Here is a 23936-nt window from a genome sequence, read left to right as displayed (position 1 = left end):
GAATGTTTTCTCACATTAACTGGATTTATAAAAGTAAAATTCTTTGCTAGGATGTATTTTTCTTGTTGAAGAAACTAGGTGTTATGCAGAAAGTCAAATCTGCTTGGAACAAGAGAATCCTTTTGACAACTATTGTTGTCCCAGAATTATAGTTTAGTTAGTCCTCCTGCTTTCATGAACAGCTCTCCTGGAAAACTACTGAAATAGCCCGTAGTCACTACCTGATGATTTTCTAGAGCAAACAAAAGCAGAATTACTTTCTCCCCAGGTTTTAGACTTGTCTTCTACACATCTCCTTTAGACTTTCTCACAGATAGATATATCTTACGGCATTTTTATCCTGTGGCCAGAATAAAACAGTACCTGAATTTACTGATTTATTTATTCTGTTTTAAACATTTGTGTTATAGAAGGAGAGGACCCATGAGGGAGAGGAATGAGACACCTTTCTCTCTGATTGTTCTTGAGCCCTTTGTCTCTTCAGTTGTGCCTCCCTCCACCCCCCTCATATTTCTAGTCATGCCTTAGCAGATAGGTATTTTGCTGGGTACTCATAGTATTCACTTCCCATGTAGAACACTTTAATGCTTTTAAAGAAGCAGTGATTCTTCTGAAATGTTTGGCTCTGTGTGTCTTACCTTGCACATTTTCAAAGTGTGGGTAGTAGGACACACATGCACACAAACAATGCCTGGTTAAGAAGCTGATTCTGAAGTCTGAGATGTGTTTCTTTGTCCGAAGTTTTAGTTTTGCTTGTTTTTAACCAATATAACCAAATAATATTTCTAGTCTTTCCTTCTTGTGTTCCACTTTATAGCCAGTTACAACAGTTGTCTTCCTCTTCCTTGCTTCTCATGAAGTTTTCATAAATGCTTGCTTTATTGCAACCCTTTCAGAGTATATAACGTGTTGTTCTGTAGTTAAAGAACTGGGAATTCTATTAAACTTCTAGAAATAGAAATCATTAAACAGTCTGAGTCGTTAGGATCTTTCTATAGTTCAAAGAACTGTGGTGTTAATACTCTCATTTGAACACTGGACCTAGCATCTGTACTCTTACAATATATTTGTGAGGGAGTGTGAAGATATTTGAGCAGTGTAGTTGGTGATGACATTCCTGAGGTGATGTGTCTTGCTTTCTCTAACTAGGTTTAGTATTTAGCTGCCTTAGTGTTAAGTAGTATTTGGTCTTATAACATGTTTGTCAGAGTTGGATAATGTGAAAATAGTTTTAAAATTACAGAATGCTTATTTCTTTGGTCTCCAGGTTGCCTCTTAAGTACTCCAGATAATCTGTTATTTGACAGTGACATTGGTTTTGATCAGTTTGTGGCTGTTCATGATTATTGCCCTAGCTCTTCTCAAGCGCTCCTAATGCCTTGGTGGTAATGGTGCTGCTGGAAATCTTCTGGTATGGATTTTTTTTTTTCCTCCTCATTTTAGCAGGCATTGCTCTTTTGGTGAGCAGTTGGAAGTGTTCTTAGACATCTTTCGTTGACGTTACTGTATATTTCACCTTTTCTTGCAGTTACTAAGAAGTTCAGTCCTTCCGCTGTGCTGTTGAGTACGTGTTCTGTTACGCAGCTCTTCGATCAAGTGAGAGACTTGTCTAATGGTCATGCTTTTTATTTTTTGAGGCTCTGCTGGTATTGTAAGCATACTGTGCATGCTTTTTGTCGGTGGCAAGTGGAGGATGATTGCAGTAACTTATTCTGTGAATGCTGCCTTTAAGGCTGCAGATAACCTGGTCAGAGGGGAAAAAAGGATTTGAAACAAAAGAAGCAAAATGAACGATTTGTTTCTTTAATACCTACTTGCAAAATCTTTTTCTTTTCCCTTCTTCTTTTTATTTGTCTCAACTTACACTTGTTCAGTAATGAAATCTGTGCTTCCCTGCAAGATTTAAGTTCCATCTTTCTGCTTTCTAGTCTCTAACAAGCAGAGAGAGGGTGAAAAAGAAAGTAGAGTTGTTATGTGTTCCTGTGTTTGATTTGTAGGCCACTTTGGCATTCTTTATTTAGCTGCTCTCATTTGAGTTCTCTGCTGTTTTTCTTCATGTTCATGAGTTGTGCCTTTCCTTTGCTGTGGAGATTTTTACTCTCCCTTAAACACACATGCTTTCCAGCTTCCTGCCTGTTTGCTACAGCAAACTGCATGGTCTTTACAGCAGTTCATGCACCTTTTCTTACTGATTGTGGATGCTTTTTGTGTTCATATAATTGCTACATCTGTGGCATAGTTCTTTGGCATATAAATGTGTACACACTTGTGCCGTGCTGTGCCCCGCCCCCCAAGCTTTCCTTGTTTAACACCAATCCATGTGACCTGTGTGCTTATACAATTACTTTAAATTTTTGTCTTTACTTAGATGGCTGGCAGTAACAAGTCTCCTCTGACTCAGGAATTCCTTCATCAGTAATTTCACTTTAATTTTTATTACTTCTGTATATCCCAGAATTGCATCTCTTAATATGGAGTTTCTTTTGGACACTGTTCTTCCAATGTTGGATTTGACAATCTTTTTCTGTCTGTGCCCTCCTCCCCTCCCCTATATTGTATTCATTTCCAGGAAAAGTGTCACAGGATAACATATTTTCCATAAGTTCTCAATGATCTGCTGTGCTTCAAAGTTGGGTTTTTTTTTCCTTTTTCCTCCTTCTGCATATGGAATACATTGTCTGTATCTAACACTACAGCACCAGCTATTCTTCAGCTCATCTTCCACTTTAATAGTACCCTTGGCTATCATGTAGAGTTAACTTGTTATTTCAATCTTGCAGCAAAATTCACTATAACTTTTAGGGCGAAGGATTTACATGCTGCAGCTACCCAGCCTCACCACAATGTGTGTGTGGTTATATTTTCCTGTGCTATGTTCAGTGTCAGCTCCATTGCAAGCTTGCAGACAAGCTGTGTTCTGAGATCTGCCAGGAGTCTGAGGGGCTGGATAGATGGGAATGCTGGAGACTGGGGAAAGGCTAGGACTGCTTGTAAAGGGCAAAGGGTAGTGGTAAGAGTGGGTTGAAGGTGCTGGGAGAAATCCTAGGGTGATACTGAGTGATTTGAGACTGTGAGAGAGAGAACTGGAGGGCAAAATATGGTAGTGTTATGTAACTAGAGATTTTGTTGTACCTGTTCCTGTGTACATTCATGAAGATACAAACGGGACTGCCCCAACAACTCTAATAAGAGCACTGAGCTCTTGGAAGTTCAGTGTTCTGCTATGACCTGTGGAGGTGAAGTGCTACCATACGTCCCCAAAGTTATATTGACTGCGGGTTCTGCTTTTAACTTGATGTAATTCACTGGCTTATGAGTGGTATAGTTTAGAAAGTAGATACTTTATGTGGGTGAAGGATTTGTTTATACTTTCTTACACAACAACATGGCATACTCTAGGCAGTAATGAGTGTGTGTTTGCATGCTGGCTACTTTTTGACAAAAGGTGAGCTTTACTGTATTCTTTGGCTGTTTCTACTTTAGCAAAGGAAGTGGTTTGGACAGTGAATTGTTCCCATGTTGCTTTGAATTGAGCAAACACTCGGAAAGTGATAGTGACAAAAATTGTCGTAACTTTCTCCATCTTACATGATGATTGATTAAAATTCTATTACTGCACTTTAATTAGGCATTTTATTTTCATTGGAATATATTTTTCTTTATAATCCTTTTTTTTTTCCTGTCTGCTCACTTGTATGAAAATTTCCTTGAGTTCTGTGTCTTCCCCACTGTGCCCCCCAAAAAAACCAAATAACTTTTGTCTTTCTTTTAGCAAACTGAAAAAGCTAAGTGAAGATAGTTTAACTAAGCAGCCTGAAGAAGTCTTTGATGTTCTGGAGAAACTTGGTGAAGGGTAAGTGCAGCTATTTATGAGGGGATGGGATCAGAGAGAAACAGTATGTAAAGCATGTGTTGGAGTATTAAGTTACAGAGAGAGTGACTGTAAATGTCCTAAGGAATGCTCCTCTAGACAAGTTTTAACAATAAAGCAAATGCACGCATCAGTAGACTTCCATGCTTCCCTTTTTGGCCTCTTCAGGGATCTGCTTGGTAGAGCACTGTGGCATAAGGCCCTGGAGGGAAGAGGGGCCCAAGAAAGCCGGTTAATATTCAAGGATCACCTCCTCCAAGCTCAGGAGCGATGCATCCCAACAAAGAGGAATTCAGGCAAAAATGCCAGGAGGCCTGCATGGATGAACAAGCAGCTCCTGGACAAACACAAACACAAAAGGGAAACCTACAGAGGGCGGAAGCAAGGACACGTAGCCTGGGAGGAATACGGAGAAATTGTCCGAGCAGCCAGGGATCAGGTTAGGAAAGCTAAAGCCCTGATAGAATTAAATCTGGGCAAGGACGTCAAAGGCAACAAGAAAAGCTTCTATAGGTACATTGGTGATAAAAGGAAGACTAGGGAAAATGTGGGCCCTTTCTGGAAGGAAAGAGGGGACCTGGTTACCCAGGATATGGAGAAGGCTGAGGTACTCAATGACTTTTTTTGCCTCAGTCTTCACTGGCAAGTACTCAAGCCATACTGCCCAAGTCACAGAAGGCAAAGGCACAGACTAGAAAAAAGAAGAACCACCCACTGTAGGAGAAGATCAAGTTCGAGACCATCTAAGGACCCTGAAGGTGCACAAGTCCATGGGACCTGATGAGATGCATCTGTGGGTCCTGAGGGAACTGGCAGATGAAGTTGCTAAGCCACTATCCATCATGTTTGAGAAGTCGTGGCAGTCCAGTAAAGCTCCCGCTGACTGGAAAAGGGGAAACATAACCTCATTTTTAAAAAGGGGAAAAAAGGAAGACCTGGGGAGCCTACAGGCCAGTCAGTCTCATCTCTGTGCCTGGCCAGATCATGGAGAGGATCCTCCTGGAAACTGTGCTAAGGCACATGGAAAATAAGGAGGTGATTGGTGACAACCAACATGGCTTCATTAAGGGTAAATCATGCCCAACAAATTTGGTGGCCTTCTATGATGGGGTTACAGCATTGGTGGATAAGGGAAGAGCAACTGACGTCATCTGCCTGGTCTTGTGCAAAGCATTTGACACTGTTCTGCATGATATCCGTGTCTCTAAATTGGAGAGACATGGATTGGATGGATGCACTGCTTGGTGGATAAGGAATTGACTGGATGGTCACACTCAAAGAGTTGTGGTCAACAGCTCAATGTCCAATTGGGGACCAGTGATGAGTGGTGTTCCTCAGGGGCTGGTATGGGGACCAGTGCTGTGTAGCATCTTTGTCAGCTACATGGACAGTGGGATTGAGTGCACGCTCAGCAGTTTTGCTGCTGACACCAAGCTGTGTGGTGGGGTTGACCCGCTGGAGGGAAGGGATGCCATCCAGAGGGACCTTGACAGGCTTGAGAGGTGGGCCTGTGCGAACCTCATGAAGTTCAACAAGGCCAAGTGCAAGGTCCTGCACGTGGGTCAGGGCAATCCCAAGCACAAATACAGGCTGGGTGGAGAATGGATTGAGAGCAGCCCCGAGGAGAAGAACTTGGGGCTGTTGGTTGATGAGAAGCTCAACATGACCCAGCAATGTGCTCTTGCAGCCCAGAAAGCCAACTGCATCCTGGACCGCATCAGAAGAAGTGTGGCCGGCAGGTCAAGGGGGCTGATTCTCCCCCTCTACTCCGTTCTTGTGAGACCCCACCTGGAGTAGTGTGTCCAGCTCTGGGGCCCCCAACATAAGAAGGGCATGGACCTGTTGGACTGAGTCCAGAGGACGGCCACGAAGACGATGAGAGGGCTGGAGCCCCTCTCCTATGAAGACAGGCTGAGAGAGTTGGTGTTGTTTAGCCTGGGGAAGAGAAGGCTCTGGGGAGACCTTATGGCAGCCTTCCAGTACCTGAAGGGGGCCTACAAGAAAGCTGGAGAGGGCCTTTTTACAAGGGCATGTAGCGATAGGACAGCAGAGCATGGCTTTAAACTGACAGAGGGTAGATTTAGACTAGATACAAGGAAGAAATTCTTCACTGTCAGTGTGGTGAGGCACTGGACCAGGTTGCCTGGAAGTGTTCAAGGGCAGGTTGGACAGGGCTTTGAGTAACCTGGTCTAGTGGAAGGTGTCCCTGTCCATGGCAGGGGGGTTGAAACTAGATGATCTTTAAGGTCCCTTCCAACCCAAACCATTCTATGAAATATATTTACGCATTTTTGATGTCCCTTGTTTATTAAGGCAGCAAAGGTACTTGCGCCTGTACTGGAGTTAGATACGCCACATCTTGACAAAGATTAATTCTTCAGAGGCGTGTCTTTCCTGAGGTCCTGATAGAACTGAATTGTTTGCAGCCTGAAAAAACCCTCAAACTTCTGCATGAACATATTGCTTCTGTGACTTTTAAAAGTTTCTGCATAATGGAAATGAGGAGCAGTTTACCTTGTTTTAAAAAAAAAAATTCCTTCTTATTTTTAGGTCTTATGGTAGTGTGTTTAAAGCAATACACAAAGAGTCTGGACAAGTTGTAGCAATTAAACAGGTCCCCGTGGAGTCGGATCTTCAAGAAATAATTAAAGAAATCTCTATAATGCAACAATGTGACAGGTAGGTGTGACAATTCTGCTCCCTTTCTGAGAGTCCATGTGAAAATGTATTGGTACTTGTGAGTATGACTGAAATATATGCAGCTGCAAACTTATTTTTACATGGAAAATTAAAGCAGTCTGTGTTGGACAATTTACTTAAAGGAACCACTTTGTGGACCTCCTCCTATCCTTAGCTTGGATTGAAGGAAGTACAAATAGTTTACATAACAGAAACTGTTGAAAGAATAAGTACTTACTTCTGCTTGGGATTCTCCATGCTTGCTTCACTTTACTTGCACTGGCAAGCCTGAAGGTTAATATTTCCTGTAAATGTCTTAGGCCTTGTGAATGCTGTTACCTGTTTCAGAAGATTGATAGAGATGTTTCTAGGCCAAGCTTATTGGCTAGCAGTTAAGTTCCAAAATAGTATTCTGTCGGTCACCTTTTTCATGCAGGAACATACCTTCTAAAAAGTGAACAACCTTTTAATAGTTCTGAAGAAGGACTGTTACCTTACACTTGTTCTCAAACGATATGTCTTATGATTGCTAGTGTTGTAGGAATGAAGCCTTAACATCAAGTGTCTGCAAGGATGCAGAAATTACTGTGCATTTCCTCCCTTCTATGGAGTTACCAATTTTTTGTTTGTATGTTTTTGGGGGATAATCTTTTAAGGTTTTGGTGGTAACTTTGAAGTCAGATTTTCTAGGGTGAGTCTTTATGCATGTCTGATCAGTGGTACAAGAGTCTATTGTTTGTAACTCAAAGTGCCAACAGGAAAGCTTTGCACTCTAGTTAGGCAAAACTTTCTTTAAAATACTGATTGCTTTAGTCATTAACTTGGTGAATTGTATTATAGCAAGTGGTCTGTTATTTCTCAATTGTGTTTGTGCTTTTGTGGTGTGTCAGCGTTGAAGTTCTGTCTTTAAATGAAAAATCTGCTCTCATTTGGCAATGAGCAGTACTCATCCAAGATTTAAAGATAATCCTTTTAATGCAGTCTGAATTAATTCAGATTTGTTGCTGAATGTTTTGCTCAGGTGTTACATGGAGCTTGATCGTACCGCTCCACAGCATCTTGTCTGTGGGGTCATGAAGGAGGAGAGAAGGTTCAAATGTTTATCCTGAATTATAGGGATAGAGACCTCGGAGTACATTTTGTCTAGCACATGAGAATGCAGCTGTTCTTCAAACTCCTTTAGAACCTCTGCTGACAAGCCCTGGTCTGAGTATTTGTGACCTATTGTCCTGGTTTTGGCTGGGATAGAGTTAATTTTCTTCCTAGTAGCAGGCATAGTGCTGTGTTTTGGATTTAGTAGGAGAAGAATGTTGATAACATGCTGATGTTTTTAGTTGTTGCTAAGTACTGCTTATGCTAGTCAAGGACTTTTCAGCTTCCCATGCTCTGCCAGGCACACAAGAAACTGGGAGGGGGTACAGCCAGGACAGCTGACCCCAACTGCCCAAAGGGCTATTCCATACCATGTGACGTCATGCTCAGTATATAAACTGGGGGGGGGTTGGCCGGGGAGCGGCGATTGCTGCTTGGGAACTGTCTGGGTATCAGTCGGCGGGTGGTGAGCAATTGCATTGTGCATCACTTGCTTTGTATATTATTATTGTTATCATTATTATATTGTTGTTATTATTATCATTACTATTTTATTTCAATTATTAAACTATTCTTCTCTCAACCCAGGAGTGTTTCTCGCTCTTACTCCTCTGATTCTCTCCCCCATCCCATCGGGGTAGGGGGAGTGAGCGAGCGGCTGCGTGGTGCTTAGTTGCTGGCTGGGGCTAAACCACGACACCTATGAACACACTGGACCTTGTAATCCATTCCCTTCTGCCACTGACTGCTCTGAGCACTAGAAGCTTGTTAAATGTGTAGGCAGAGGAATGGGAGGAAAAAGAAGGATTTATGTTTTTTCCCACATTCCATGAAGATGTGTGATAAGGTTATTTCAGGTGATACTAAAGGGATTTGGGACCCTTGAGTTTTTTGGCAGGTTCCTCTTAATCCTTTTTGTGCCTGTGAGGCTATTTTTGTCTGTCTGGCCAATTGGAATTTTGTAACAGGTACAGATTAAAAAGGAAGCAGCAATCTTGTTTGTCTGCTTAACCATGGAACTAGATTTGGTCCCCAGAGTAGGTCTTCAGCAGTTCCTCTGCACTGGAAGATGAGTTAAAATCTGTTTACTTTGATTCTTCTTATAGCTGTGCTCTCAATTCTTTTTATCTCACCTGCTTCATTTCTTTCCCCTTACATAAAGGAAGACATCGAATAAGTTGAAAAATAGCAACTTATGAGTTCTCAGAAGGAGTTCTTCTGTGGGGTCAGTGATAGGATAGCAGCCATTAGTTGCTGTACAGGCTTGAGCTATGTGAGCTGACTGGAAGCAGTGGTGTAGGTTGTAGTGTGTGTGTGTCAGTACTAGATCAGGATTGAAGTAGATACTTAAAAACAAATGTCTGTGAAATATACTGACAGAAAAGAAGCAGTGATTACTTGAATCTTCTGCATTTTTCACCTTTCTTTCTGTACTATGCTTCTTGTGACATTTTAATTCTTGTCCTAGGTGGGCCTACTCGGTGTCTTATCCCTGTCCTGCCCCCCTTTTCTCTGCCCTTGTTCTTTGTTTTCTGCTTGTCTTTGAACAACATGTAGCATTTCGTATCTACTGGACATGTACTGTTGTATAACTTTTTTTTTTTTTTTTTTTTTTTTGTGGAGTTCAGAATTTTAGAACACAAACTCTTCCTTCACTGGCCAAGATGCAGCCATTCTCTGGTTGACAAGAAGGGTGGGGCTTTAGCTCTGGACCATGTGCTTGTATATAGAATCATAGAATAGAATCATTTAGGTTGGAAAAGACCTTTAAGATCATCCAGTCCAACCATCTAGTTAGGAGGGAATTGTCCCACCTTGCCTTCTATAAAGGCAAGTGTTCTATAGTAGTAACGGTTGCTCTTTAATGAAGTAGTTTGCTAATAGTTTTGACCTGTCTTTTATAAAGATAGCACTGTGTTGCAGGAGGCAACCATAGGTACTCTCCTTTTCTTACATCAGTTTTCTAACAAAAAATGTTGCTGCCAAACATGCTGATCCTAAAATACAGGTCTTTGCTCCAAAACAATAGTGTTTGGTTTGACCCCACAATGCAGGTGTTCTGACCAGAAGCCAGTGTCTACTTCCTGACTTTGTGGGAGATGGATGGCAATCTAACTGTAACCTCCTTTGTTTTGCTTAAGTTCCTGCAAAAAACCCTCCAACCTTTTATTTCCATAAATATGCCATCTAATTACTTTTCTGAAGGATGATCCTTGTTATGTTTACCACATCTGTTTCTGCCTTTCTTTTGCAAGTGCCTCTGAGGAAGCATTATATTAAGTGACAAACTGATGAGTAGCAAAGCAATATGTTTTGTTTATGGCAGTACTATCTCTTCACATGAGATGCTTCAATATGAAAATGCATTTACAAATCCAGAAGTCTTGTTCAAACCAACACTAGATTCTGTTTGATATGGAAGTCTAGATCTGTGCTTGAAATCAGTTCATGCCTGCAAAACTGGAAAACCATGGGTGACTTTCCATGGCTTTTTGCTCAGGAGAGAAGAAAATGAGGCAATCTTTTTAAGAAGGGAAACATCCAATAACTTTGTGAGAAGAGTTAAAAATTGAGAAGCCTTAGAGGAGGGAAAAACAAAGCTTTGTATCAGAAGACTAATGTTTGGGAAAATGATGTCTGTATTTGAAGATCACTGAAAGCTTGTGATATGTATAGTAGTGCCTTTATAATTTTATTAAGCAGTCAGACTTTATTCTAGCAAGGCATTGGTTAAGCTAATTACGATTTTAAAATGTATTTGATTACACTTGCTCTTTAGCTATGTTAGTGTGTGTCAAACTGTAATTTTTAATAACACTTGTGATGATGATTTTTTTTTTCCCCCTACTAAGAATTAATCTGTTTATCTAACTTTTTTTTTTTCAATCTAGTCCCTATGTTGTCAAGTACTATGGCAGCTATTTTAAGAACACAGATCTATGGATTGTTATGGAATATTGTGGAGCTGGCTCTGTTTCGGACATAATTAGACTTCGTAATAAAACGGTGAGTTTTTGTCAGAAAATGTATAACACTTATTAAAATTAAACTGTGAATTAAGACTAGAAGCCAGAGTAAAAGTCAGAGTTATGAGACGAGATCTTGGCTCATGCCTAGGGGCATATCTGTGCCGTGGTTCCTCAGGAAATAAGCTTGTGCAGTTGCTCTGACTATCTGTTTGTCCATTCCTCTGTGGAGTGATCATCAGCAGAAGCAAATGCATTTTGAAATATGAAGATCCTGTAAGTTTCTTGAAAACTACTGCTTTGTACAAGGCAAAACTCTGTGTGGCTTCTTCCCCCTACCTCTTCCACCTCAGAATCTGTCAGCAGGCCACTTAGTACATGCACGGTTTGGAAACAGGCATAGAATTGTTTTGCTCCCACTCAGTAATTAGGGAGCATGAGAAGCAATTGGTGTTACTCAAGGAATGAGAAGGGGAAGGGATGCCAATTAAGGAATGTGAGAGGGAACCAAAATGAGGGTTGTATGGAAGAGTCTTAATGGGCTTATAACAGCAGTAATGTAGAGGAGGATGCAATCCTGTAGGAAACAGGCTTTGTTAGTTCTACTTAAGAAACAGCTTCTCTGAAAAATATTTTGTTGTAGAGTCAAATAATCTTTAGTTCCTCTGAGTCCATTATCTTCAGTAGTGGGCTGCAACATAAGGTACTCATTTTACCAAGTACTGTGAGATGACCCTCTACTTGCTAGCTCTTTACATTTTGTAAATGCACCCTGAAATGTTCCTTGCACCAAAGCTGGGAGCAGAGAGGGAAAGAGAAGGAGAGAAAAACAATGTTTAGGCTTAGAAAATAAGATGTAACAGAAAATGGAATTAGTTTTATTAGGAAGGGGGCATGACGTCCAGGCTAGAGCGAGCCCCTTTGGAAAAGGTGATGGCTGGGGAAAAACCAAAATGAATGGGAGATTGCTGGAGTTCCTGCAGCCTTTAAAACTGGTGTCCTTACAGTTGCATATTATCCAAGGGTCAGTAGCTCCAATAAGAAATGGTGCAAACTAGTCCAGAATTTAAAAAAAAAAAAAGAGGTCCCATTTAAAACAGGATTGGAAAAATAAGGAGCAAACTTGTGTATCCATTCATAGAAAATGCGAGAATTTTTTACTTTAAAAAAAAAAAGTTTGCATATGTATGTGTCTTAAATAAATCAGGTGATCTAGTTTCTCTTACATCTATTTTAGGATACTGACATAGTAGAGATATTAGAGATTTGAGGGAGAGAGATGTTTGAGTCTCAGAGCAAATGCATACCAATGATCAGACAAACTAGCTCTTCTACTGCTGTTTGTGGTTAAAGATGATATGATTAAATAGCATAAATTCTATTCTAAGAAATAGAATAATCGATAAATACATGGATACATGTAATGAGGGTAAAATTAACATACCTTTTGTAAAAGCAAGTCATGCAGCCCATGGCTAGTAGAGTCCTATAAAGGAGTTGTTGGGCACACGAATAATTCTGCTTGGTGTAAAGTTGGTCTAGATGTGCTTCATACTGAAAGGTTTGTGGACAGACTTCCACACCAGAGGCTCTTCAAGAAATACACCTGTAGTAGAGTAAATAGGGAGTTCTGTCATAGATGGATAGTTGGCTTAAATATGAAGATGTGGGTGTGAGTAAATGGTCATTTGGGGAATACTGCATGGGTCTGTGCTATCTTCTTCAGGAAAGAGGGTAGAAATACTGATGAGAGAGGTTGTATTCCTAGTAGTAAAACCAGGGAAAGACTTGAAAGGCTTTGTGGTACTGAGCGTCTGACTGAGAAAATAAGCATAAGTTAATGTGAAAAGATACATCTGGCTTGGTGGGGGAGGCAAAGTCTTAATATACAGGTTCATGAGCACTTCAGCTTAATGTTTAGAAGTAACTGAACAAGTGATGCGGTTCCAAAGATTACAGTAGTACCAAGGACTTAACAGATCTATGGATGTTAGAGAAAGGTGACAAGGGTGATCAAAAGTAAAGAATACTTCTCTAGAAAGAGATACTAAATGGATTAGGATACTTCTGTGTTGAGAAGAGGTACCTGGTGGGAGAGACATGGTGGAAGGTTTTGAAAACCATGAGTAGCACAAAGAAAGTGAGTAAGATATGGCTAGATGTTACCGTTTATTACAAAACAAGAGATCACTTGTGTTAGTAGATCCAAAGCAAAAATTTATTCCTCACACATGATGATGAGGTCCCCTGTATAGTTGTAGAAGATCTTATAGATACTAAGAGTTTGCTTTCAAAAGGCAATTGAATAAGACTGGTAAAAAAGTGACTGTGGCTGAACGGAAATTTTTAATGGCTGGAACAGGAAATCCATGTGGTTCAGATCTCTGGGAAGGTGAAGCAGACAACTATCACTGTTTACTCGACACATACTTACATTCAGCCAGGCTGCCAGGCTAGATAGAACTTTTATTCTGGCTTAGGATAGGGGGTGTTCTGGTGCATGTAACAAAAAAAGCAAAGCAAACTCCTCTATTTCTCACTTGCCATGCCTACATCTTGCAAGTTCTGGAAGATTGAGGCAGAGGCTTTGGACTTGTTTGAATTCTCTTGCTCTTTGTGGAACAGTGACCTAATCACCCAGAAAGCTTGTGACTATGTTATTGGAATGAGGCTGCTTGAAGTACTTCAGCGTTCTGTTGGTGACCTTAATTTTATTTCTTTTTTAATGGAAACAAGAAGTGGTTTCACTGTACTTTTCACAAGAAAAAAAAAAAGATATGTCTTCACTTGGAAGTGAGGAGGAAGTTGATTCTTATCTTGTCAGAATGTTTCTTGAATAGGCCCAGACACACAGGGTTATGTGTTCTGTGATTTTTCCGAAGTTGTCAAATGAAGACTGTGGCTGGGCCAAGGAAAAGTTTATTTCCTCCTTCTCTATATGTAAGGAAAAGAAACTGAGGAAGAGAGAGTTGAAGTAAGAACCCTTACTTTAATGTAATGGTCATTAGGATCATCATGTCAAAATAAGTCATAGGAAAAGGTAGACGTCCCCTCATATTTGGGGAGGAAACATTACTATGCATTTGCCTTTGTTGCTTATCTCCAAAACTAAGAATTTACCTATCTTCTTTTTCTATATCTGTTTTTCCCTTACTTCTTCAAAAGATTTGTTGTTAGTCTAGCAAGTGAACAACACTGGGCTTTGCTCTAATGGACCAAAAATGAAGGAAGCAGAAATCAAAGTTAAGGAAATTTCTAGTGACTGTTGGGAGCCTGTTCATATGGAGAGGTTTTCATCTTGACAGGAGCAGGTTTTTGTTCAAGAGGCCCAAGCTACTACTTTGAAGTTAATTTGACCTCTGGAATTGTGCTCCAGAGTTTTCTAGCGTGCCAGGCAGATCAGCAGCACTATATCAAGCTTATGATGCCTGTTAGCTCATCTGAGGTGTGGTGTTCATCAGTTCAAGGCAACAAAGCTATATATCTAGTTTTGTCTGGTTTTCTCAGAGACTGATTTGGGAGGTATGTGTATCTTATACAGTCAAACTGTGGGTTGCTGCCAAAAAGGGCAGTTCCACTGTTATCCTCGAACCTGTCTGATGTGTTCCTGCCTCTTCCATGCCTCAGATGCAGTGATTGTGTGGCTGCAGGGTGATCTTGGATAAGCTTGATGATCTGATGGGGGAACTTTTTCCTCTTTAGTCTATCCTTCCCACCCCCTTGTGAGCTAACTCGGGACTTATTATGGCAGCACAGTGTCTTGATCTGATATAAGATGGGCATTAGGAATGAGCAGTGGGGAAAGGGAAGGAAAAGAAGGAATGAGACGGACTTTTCCAGTGGCAGCTTGCAACAGAATGAGATAATTACAATGTGAAGCAATACTTTTAAGTTCTGTTGGCTGCTATTAATGTATTGGAGAGTATTGACATACCAGCAACCCTGCCTCTCTACTGATAATTTTGGGTGCACTTGCTCATTCACTGATCATGATTAACTGAGTCATTCTAATCCTTCAGGGACCAAATTCAGTTGGCTGTAGCATACCATGTAGTGGCTATGCAGTGGGTTTATGAGACAAAACCTTCTTATTTGGGACAGTATTGTAAGTGACAAGTGTGGCAATGTACTACTATACAGGTGGTATGCTGTTGTGTCCAGAGGTCCTGCATCTTTGTATCTGAACTGTGACTTTTTACATATGAGTTTATTTATCAGTTAGATAGACATTGCCTCATGTATTCTTACTGACTGTTTTCTGCCATGTTTTCTTAGCTAATTACTTTTTTCCACATGTTTTAAGCTCCAGTAATTCAAGTGAATAGTGTTTCTGTATCTCTAGATGCTGTGTTTGAATGTCTTCCTGGCTTTGCTTTCTCTATATACTACCGTGGGGGTCCAGGGCAGACCTTTGTTACATCTCTGGGCTAAAGACACTTTGCTCATGTTATTTTGCAGTTTTAAGCAGTCATGTTTCTTGCTAATTTCACAGTTAAAATAGTTTTAATTTGTAGGCCTTTGCTGCACTAAAGTGCATGTGATTTGCATCTCTAAATTGGTTATCTAAGGCCTAGTAACTCTTATGTTTTCTGTTTTAAGTAGTATCTATCACAGTATAACTTCCTTAGTTGAACCCACATGGATTAATCAGTAGCCAGCCAGTCCATGCACAAAGACTTCCTTCTGCGCTGGCTAACTTGTTTAACTGATCTTGGTGGCCAGAAGTTACGGCAGTGGACGAGTCCATCCTGGATATGCTGCTGACAATGTTCTGTTAGTAAGCCTTCTGGGAAGTGAATTGAATCAATGGGCTAGTTGGCTGTGTTACTGTTCAGAGGCTGATCTTTAGGCCAAGACTCTTCAAGTACTTTTCTATACAGCCAGACTGAGGAAGAAGAGGAAAGAAGCTGATCCCAAATGTCCTGGTTGCCTTAATTCTGTGTCTAGCTTTACAAACCAAGGTAGCCTATACTAGCTTCTGCAGTGCAGCAGAGATGATTCAATGCTTGTCTAAAAAAATCCTTATTATGGGAATGAATGATTGACTGTTACATAAACACTGGGTGGCATTATCTCAACTTTTAGGAATTATTTTTCCTTATTTCTTTAGAGTAGCATCGTAGGTTCCTTCAAAAATGTGTTGTGGTGGCTGAATCTCAAAATGATAGACCTTTCTTGCAACCTTGCAGTAAAAATGTGTCCATCTGCTTGGATATTAGCTCATAGGAGAAAATTAGTTTTCATCTTGGGGGAAAAAAAAGTGTTTGTTGCTTGTGTGCCAGAAATAGGATGTATGTTGTGTGTTGGTTAATTGTCATGAAAGAAGAGCAAGTTAGAGCTACACTGTTATTCATCTGTTTCCAAATAACTATGTATATATTACATGCAAAGAAGGCTGCCAGAAAGCATTCAGAAGCTGGGAAGTTTCAGAACTAAGATTGGCCATGCAGCATCCTCTGGTACATGTGCAGTGTGAAACACTAATTGTCCTCTCTTCCCCCTTTTTCTGCAGGATTCAGTGTTAGTGGATTGTGCTCATTCAGTGAGGAATCATTGTATATACTATTAAAATAGTATACCATCTGAAGTCAAGTGTTTATTTCAGTGAGGAATCATTGTATATACTATTAAAATAGTATACAATCTGAAGTCAAGTGTTTATTTCCAAAATAGTAAGAGTTGCTCTGAAGATAGAATTATCTTTCCCCAAACTTTATCTGACCTTCATCTTTCAATTAAAATAAATACTGTTATTAATGAGTCAGATATTGCTATGAACATCTACAGGTCAGTTCTAAGGACAATTAGCTTCCTGGATGTTTTCTGTAGTTTCCCACCTAGATTAGCCAAGGTAGGTGCATAAAATGTTGGAGATTATTTTCTGGGCAGTTTTAAAATTGTTGGTAGCCATGTAATGTTAAAATGCTTAGCATCATATAATTCACTGACTTTGTTTTCAAAATGTGCTTCCTGGAAGAAAGCTTACAAAATACTACTTCAGTTCTAATGGGTGTATTTGCTGGGTTTCACAATGTTTATATTTGCTACTGATCTCTTTCTGCAGTCGAGTCACTGCTAAAAGCTGAGAAAGGCTATAATATGTTGAGGAGAGGATAGAATTTTCATTTTTTTTCTGATCTGTAGAGACTGTCTAGTTGCATATTCAACAGATCTCCTTTCCCTCCCCACCCTCCCCCAAGTTTCAGATGGCATATTTGGGGAGATTTTAGGAGAATGGCGGAAGTTGCATCTGTGGTTCGAAGTCAGTTGCTCATTTTTCAATTTGAGCTGCTAAAGATTCACAAAGTCTCCCTTGGTGATGCTGTTAGGGCCAATGTGGATGGTATGAACAGGTGTGTAGTTTGTGAGCCAAGTGATGTATTTGCAAATATGTTTTATATAATGGTAAAGTTGTTTTTAAACAGTGATAATTCAAATAAGTGCTTCCTGTTTGAAAGGCATGTGGTCTTTTTTTTTTTTTTTTTTTAATGACCTGTGGTTAGGACTTCCATCGAGGTTCCTGACCTTACTCACAGTGCTTTGTCAGAAAAGGACTTTGAAGAACCGAAGTAAATCAGTGCTGATCACAAGTTTGTGTAGACATGACAAGTGCATGTCGTTGTGCTACTGAATCATAGCTTAAATCTGTTTTCCCATGTTATCTGTACTTAGTACAGTGCTGAAGAGGCTCTGCACTGTTCTGCATTACTTGCAAGGTTGTGCTCAACATCTGGTTAGCCAGTTGAGTACTCCATAGATGTCTTATAGCAAGCTGGAACTTGGTAGTCAAGAGTAAGGGCTAAGGAGTCTGACTTCCATATTCTAATCAGTTCTTCATCTCCCTGTGTGTACTTATTAGTGCTAGGTAATGTTGACCATGTGACCATGGGAGATATCTGAGATTTCCTGAAATAGTTTTCCATATGAGCCACTAGATGTGTTTTAGATAACTTTATGTTGCTGCTAGGCTATATAAATTTTCAAACAACAGGTAGAAGACTCTGGTTTGTTAGCACTATCTTGAATTATGTATCCAGTATAAAAATGCTAATTTAAGGAGAAGCAAAGATGGGGTCTGTTGCGTATTATATTTAAGAAATGTTACAAAAGTTTTATGTTACTGGGATTACGTAGTCAAAAACACAAATCTGAAAAAATACCAACACTGATCATCACCTGTGCAGTGAATGGTCATTGTTATTTTTATTGCGGCATATTTTCTGTATGATTTTACATGCAGCATGACTTGGGCTCAGTAAGAAGAATGACACTTGCTGTCTCACTTCCTTCATATGATCCTATGCCTAATTGTTATACCTGAGTATAGGTGGTAGTTTTCCTATGGTAGTGAGTTCTTACTCCATCCTTTTCAGTAATATTGACATGGTCCCTTAGTTATAATATAAGAGGAAGAAGAAGGGATTATCTCCATTAGTTTGAGAAACTTACTGAAAGTCTTAGACCAAACCTTGTCATCATAAGTAATTTAGATGTCATGATTTGGTACCCCACTTGAGACATAGGCTGTGATTTTGTTTGAAGAGCACTGTCTTCACACAGAACATGCAGATCTGCTTAAAAAAAGAAGGCTCAAAGGTAATTGCTCTTAAAGTGAAGCTCAAGGAAAGTGGCTTCAGGAGAGTGTAGTCTCACTGAAGTTTGTAGCAGACAGTGGGAACTAGAATCTAACGTTGACTTCAGGCTAGAGCTGTACCCGTAACAACTCTTTTTCTCTCTGAAGCTTTCTGCCTTAATTCATAAGTTATATTTCAGATATTACAAGTGGGCAAGGGTATTGTAGTAATTTGTTATCTCTTCTCCCCTGCTCATTTGCTGATCTCTCCTGCATCTCAGCCTATTTGTTAGTCCAGCCTTGTGTTCACATAAATGAAGACTAGGAGAGGTATGTGATTATGATAAGATCAGTGATGTTTGAGCTTCATAGCTTCTGGTGGAAGAATGATTATACCATGGTGCCTTTATTTGCTATGAGTGTGGACTTACCCAGTGTGCTTGACCTAATCGGACTGTTTAGATGCAGTGATCTGATACTTCCTGGAAGCATCAGGCTTAATGTGCATGTATTACTTAGTGTAAAAAGAGCAGCTGGGAATAGACTTGGGCAGTTAAAGCAATTCAGCTGACCCAGACCCCTTCAGAGGGGCCCTCAGGAAGGAGAGTGATTGACTGTGAGCGGAGAACCTGTAGATGAGTTGTCCCAACAGCTGCATGGATTAGGTGGTCTGTGATAGACTGTAATAAATGCACCCTTAAGTCTCCCTTGTGTGTGGCATCCATAGCCAGTTAGACATAGATATGTGGATTAGCTGGTCTCCTAATAGATGTGGAACACCTGAATTTATTTGCTGCGATCTGCTTTGCTCCAAATTTCCATTTTAAAGATTGGCTTCATGGTTAATGTTTTTATATAGGCTGTAGAGTTGTTCACCTTTATCATTCAGTCATTTTAATATATAACTTGCATGTGGTTTTGGTGATGAGGGATTTGAAGCTGCTTCATGGCTGACTCATATTTAGGAGGTAGCACCAACCCATCAAAGGGGCACAGCATACAGAATTAGAACTAGCCGAAGATACCAAGCAGATAAAAGTTCCGCAGGATTTTAAATGAGGATCTTGACACAACTGGAAATCGGAAGTGGCGTAGAAAGATGACGACTGTGAAATTTATACTAAGGTGCAAGGTACAGAGTGTGTTATGCAGATGGAAGAATGGTGCTGTACGTTTAAAAGCTCAGAATAAAATAAAACAACTGTTTTAACAGGAAACATAATATCTCTATAGCTTGATCAGGAATAGTACGGTATAAGAACCATACATCCAGATCAGGATATGAACATGACTGTAACATATTCCTAATATTAAAGTATTAAATACTTTTGTTTCTTTTAATGGTACTGTGTGGTAATTATCAATGGCATTACTTTTATGCCAATGTCAAACTACTATTAGAACTTAGTACTGGATATTAAGTAGATGGCAAGGTGTGCTATGACAAGGCGTATTACGGGCTGATTCTATGCTTAGCCGTTTCCTTTGTAAGTTGAAAGTTACTTGCAGGGACACAGGCACTACACTACCTATGCAGTGACTTTTAACCATACTAATGAAGAGAGCCTGTGATTTAGGATTAAGAAAAGAGGAGACATAATTAGGAAGTATTTTTGATGTGGATTTTAAGAGTTTATTTGTGGGTTTGTAAGATTTGGTGAATAAATGAATAATTGGAGGAGCTTTAGATCTGTTTTTATGTACTTAGGTCCCTTGTTGCTTTCAACAATTGATAGGCTCAAAAAGTGTATCTGCCTCATCTATTCCCCCAAACTGCATCAGGCTTACATTAGTTTGTGACAACTAGTCTCTATATGATGTGAAGAAGAACGATATGTTGTGTTTTGTTGTGTTTTAAAAAAAAAATTTTTTTTATATATTTCCCAACAAAACTTTTTTTTTTTTTTTCCATATCTTGTATATAAAGACATAAGCTGTTGATGCATTTAGGTAACTTGTCTTCAGGCATATGTCCTTTTAATACAAGTTTAGAATGATGGAATGCATTGTAAAATGCAGATGGGGTTAACTGCTATGCTCTTGGCAGGGCACAAAATAGAATAGAACAGAATAGTTCCAGTTGGAAGGGACATACAACGATCATCTAGTCCAACTGCCTGACCACTTCAGGGGGCTGACCAAAAGTTAAAGCATGTTGTTAAGGGCATAGTCCAAATGCCTCTTCAACACTGACAGGCTTGGGACATCAACCACCTCTCTAGGAAGCCTGTTCCAGTGTTTGACCACCCTGTTGGTAAAGAAATGCTTCCTACTGTCAAGTCTAAACCTCCCCTGGTGCAGCTTTGAACCACTCCCATGCATCCTATGGCTGGATACCAGGGAGAAGAGCTCAGCACCTCCCTCTCTGCTTCCCCTCCTCAGGAAGCTGTAGAGAGCAATGAGGTCGCCCTTCAGCTGCCTCCTCTCCAAACTAGACAAACCCAAAGTCCTTAGCTGCTCCTCATAGGACATTCCTTCCAGCCCTTTCACCAGCTTTGTTGCCCTCCTCTGGATGCATTCAAGTACCTTACCATCCTTCTTAAATTGTGGGGCCCAGAACAGCACACAGTGCTCAGGTGAGGTTGCACTGACATTGAATATAGCAGGATAATCACCTCTTTTGCCCGGCTGGTTATGCTGTGTTCAATGCACCCCAGGGTGCCGTTTGCCCTCCTGGCTGCCAGGGCACGCTGCTGACTCATATTGGGCCTGCTGTCAACCAGCACCCCCAGATCCCTTTCTGCAGGGCTGCTCTCCAGCCACTCCTCTCCCACTTTATACTTGTGCCCAGCATTACTCTGTCCCAAGTGCAGAATTCAGCATTTGGACTTGTTAAATTTCATGCCATTGACAATTGCCTGATGCTCCTATCTATCTAGATCCCTTTGCAAGGCATCTTGTCCCTCAAGAGAGTCAACACCACCTCCCAGTTTGGTATTGTCAGCAAACTTACTAATGATGCATTCAACTTCTGCATCCGGATCACTGATAAAAATACTGAACAGAGCTGGCCCTGGAATTGAGCCCTGAGGAACACTGCTGGTGACCAATCACCAGCCAGATGTAGCCCCATTCACTACAGCTCTTTGAGCTCTGCCCTTCAGCCAGTTCTTCACCCAGTGCACTGTGTCCAGAAGGATGCTGTGAGGGACAGTATCAAAAGCCTTACTAAAACCCAAAAACCTACATCTGCTGCCTTCCCTTCATCCACTAGGTGGGTGACCTTATTGAACAGGACTTTCCTTTTGTGAACCCATGTTGACTGTGCCTGATGATTGCATTGTTCTTTAAATGCCTTTCAGTAGTACCCAGTATGATCTTCTCCGTAACTTTTCCAGGAACTGAGGTTAGAGTGACAGGTCTGTAGTTTCCTGGGTCTTCCATCATGCCCTTCTTGTAAATTGGAATAACACTGGGCTAGCTTCCAGTCAGCAGGGACCTGAACCACTTCTTTTTCAAGAACTAAAGCTAGGGATTTACATCCTTAGGAACACATACTTACCTTTGTTCAGACAGTTGGGTAACTTACTAGATATTCCTTAGTAGCTGAATATTTTGGAATCCCTTTATTTTGGGATGATATGCAAGCTTGAAATGTACACCAGTCAACTAAAACAAAAAACCCCAACCACCCCTGACTTATTCAGATTGGCATAAATGCACCTAATCCTGCTGTATGGAATAATTTGGTTGTAAATGATACTAATACAGAACCACAGCATGGTTGAGGTTGAAAAAAAACCTCTGGAGGACATCTGGTCCAACCACCCTGCTCAAGCAAGGCCATCTACAGCTGACTGCCCAGGACCATGTCTACATGGCTTTTGAATGTCTCCAAGGAGGGAGACTCCACAACCTTCCTTGGCAACCTATTCCAGTGCTTGGTCACCCTCGCAGTAAAAAAGCGTTTCCTGTTGTTCAGAAGGAACCTCCTGTGTTTCAGTGTGTGTCCATTGCCTCTGGTCCTGTCACTGGGCACCACTGAAAAGGGCCTGGCTCTGTCCAATTTGCACCTTCCCTTCCGATATTAGTATATATTGAGAAAATCCCCTGTGAGCTTTCTCTTCTTCAGGCTGAACAGTTGCAGCTCGCTAAGCCTTTCCTTGTAGGAGAGATGCTCCAGTCCTGTAAACATCTTTGTGGCCCTTTGTTGGACTCTCTCCAGTATGCCCATGTCTCCCTTGTACTGGAGGGCCCAGAAGTGGTTCCAGCACTCCAGGTGTGGCCTCACCAGTGCTGAGTAGAGGGGGAAGGATCACCTCCCTCCACCTGCTGGCAATGCTCCTCCTAATGCAGCCCAGGATACCATTTGCCTTCTTTGCAGCATACAGAATACTTAAATACCATTAACGTTGTGCAAAAATAAAAGCAATAGACAGTTTTGGTCTACAGAAACAGTGTAACTAGAACTCTTCGTACAATGCTTTGTGCGTCCAGTAAGGATAGAAATGGTGTATGTATGGCTCAGCTGCTATACTGCAATAGTTGAATAATGCTTGTGGCTTTAGAAGTATTTTTTTTTTGAGAATTTAATATTTCTGTAAGTGTTTTCAGTGGTATGCATAGGTGGTGTATGTTCTGCAAAAAGCTTAAATTGCACAAAAATCGAGAAATGAATGATTTTGAAAGATTTTTATAAGGTTTGTTTTTTTTGTTGTTGTGATTGCATGGTAATGATCAATATGGCAGTACATTATTTTCTGAAAAGGTAATTTTGTGTAGGGAAGGTGAGTATGCTTTCTTGGCTTGTTGAGTAAGGCTGGAAATTCATAGTGTCCTTCTAAATATTGTGAGATATTAAAGCTAAACATTTTGTCTGTGTATTATTATGTATATATTTGGCCATGTTTAGCAGTAATATAAACAGGAATGACTTAGTAACTGCATCACATTATATAGATGATCTTTATATGTGTGTATGTCTATGTGTGTGTCTATGTCTACATACATAGACACACACACACATTTTATGAAGTACAAGTGGATGGATCTAAGAGACCCGGAGTTGGGATTGATGGGTCTCAGAACACTTAGGCAGAGTAAGCCTGTTCTCCCTTCTTTTTCCCTGTTACTGCTGTTCCTGATAAACATGACTTGTGCTCTCTGCTCACTTCTTATAGGTGACATTCACTTCTATGGGGTTTTCTGTATGTATTTTGATGTTACTTAAATATTCTTACTTTTGTAACACGTAGCCATGCTAGAGCTGCCTTTACTGATGGTCCCCAGATGGTGATCAGGCTGCGGTACTCTAGAACTCACTCTCTTCTGGTTTGCTGGTTTCTCAGTCCTTAGCTTCTTTTTCAAGCTTTTGGTATGGATATTCCGTTACCCTCTCCTTTTGAGAGCTGCATTTTGCCATGCTGCAAAAGCACTTCTCAGTCTAGAGTTGATCCAAAGATCTCCATGTGGTTTAACCACTATTTTTTCAAGAATCTAGGAAGGTAGGAATTTACCTCCATAGGAACACAACATACTGAAGAGACACCTTCTCTGCAGAGCCTTCTAAGCGTAGTTTCTCATAATACTTGTTTCTGGATGAAAGCAGGCAGTAAGTTGTACACCTCTCTTGCTATGCGTTTGTCAGCGCTCAGGATCATTTTTTTGACGTCTGTTCAGAATTAACTGCATGGAAGTCGGAGATTCAGGACGTTGTATTGTTTCTGAAGTGGGGTGGATTTCGCAAAGCACTGGCAGAAAGTGTTACACTTAGCATGTCATAAACCATTCATGATATTTGTCAATAGCTAGAGCT

At 40.6% G+C, this 23936-nt stretch overlaps 1 protein-coding gene across 3 annotated transcripts in view; it reads left to right on the top strand.

Moving 5' to 3' along the window:
• STK3 (serine/threonine kinase 3) overlaps positions 1–23936 on the top strand; it is a 141102-nt gene that overhangs the window by 3696 nt on the left and 113470 nt on the right. For all 3 annotated transcript variants that reach the window (XM_075728222.1, XM_075728224.1, XM_075728223.1), the window contains exons 2-4: positions 3773–3853; positions 6422–6550; positions 10534–10648. In XM_075728222.1, coding sequence (XP_075584337.1) covers positions 3773–3853; positions 6422–6550; positions 10534–10648 — 325 coding nt within the window. The remainder of the gene's footprint in view (positions 1–3772; positions 3854–6421; positions 6551–10533; positions 10649–23936) is intronic.

This window comes from Pelecanus crispus, chromosome 2, assembly GCF_030463565.1.
Source record: "Pelecanus crispus isolate bPelCri1 chromosome 2, bPelCri1.pri, whole genome shotgun sequence".
Lineage (NCBI taxonomy): Eukaryota > Metazoa > Chordata > Aves > Pelecaniformes > Pelecanidae > Pelecanus > Pelecanus crispus.
The sequence above is the reverse complement of the archived record's forward strand: the minus strand, read 5'-3'. Positions and strand labels throughout refer to the sequence as shown.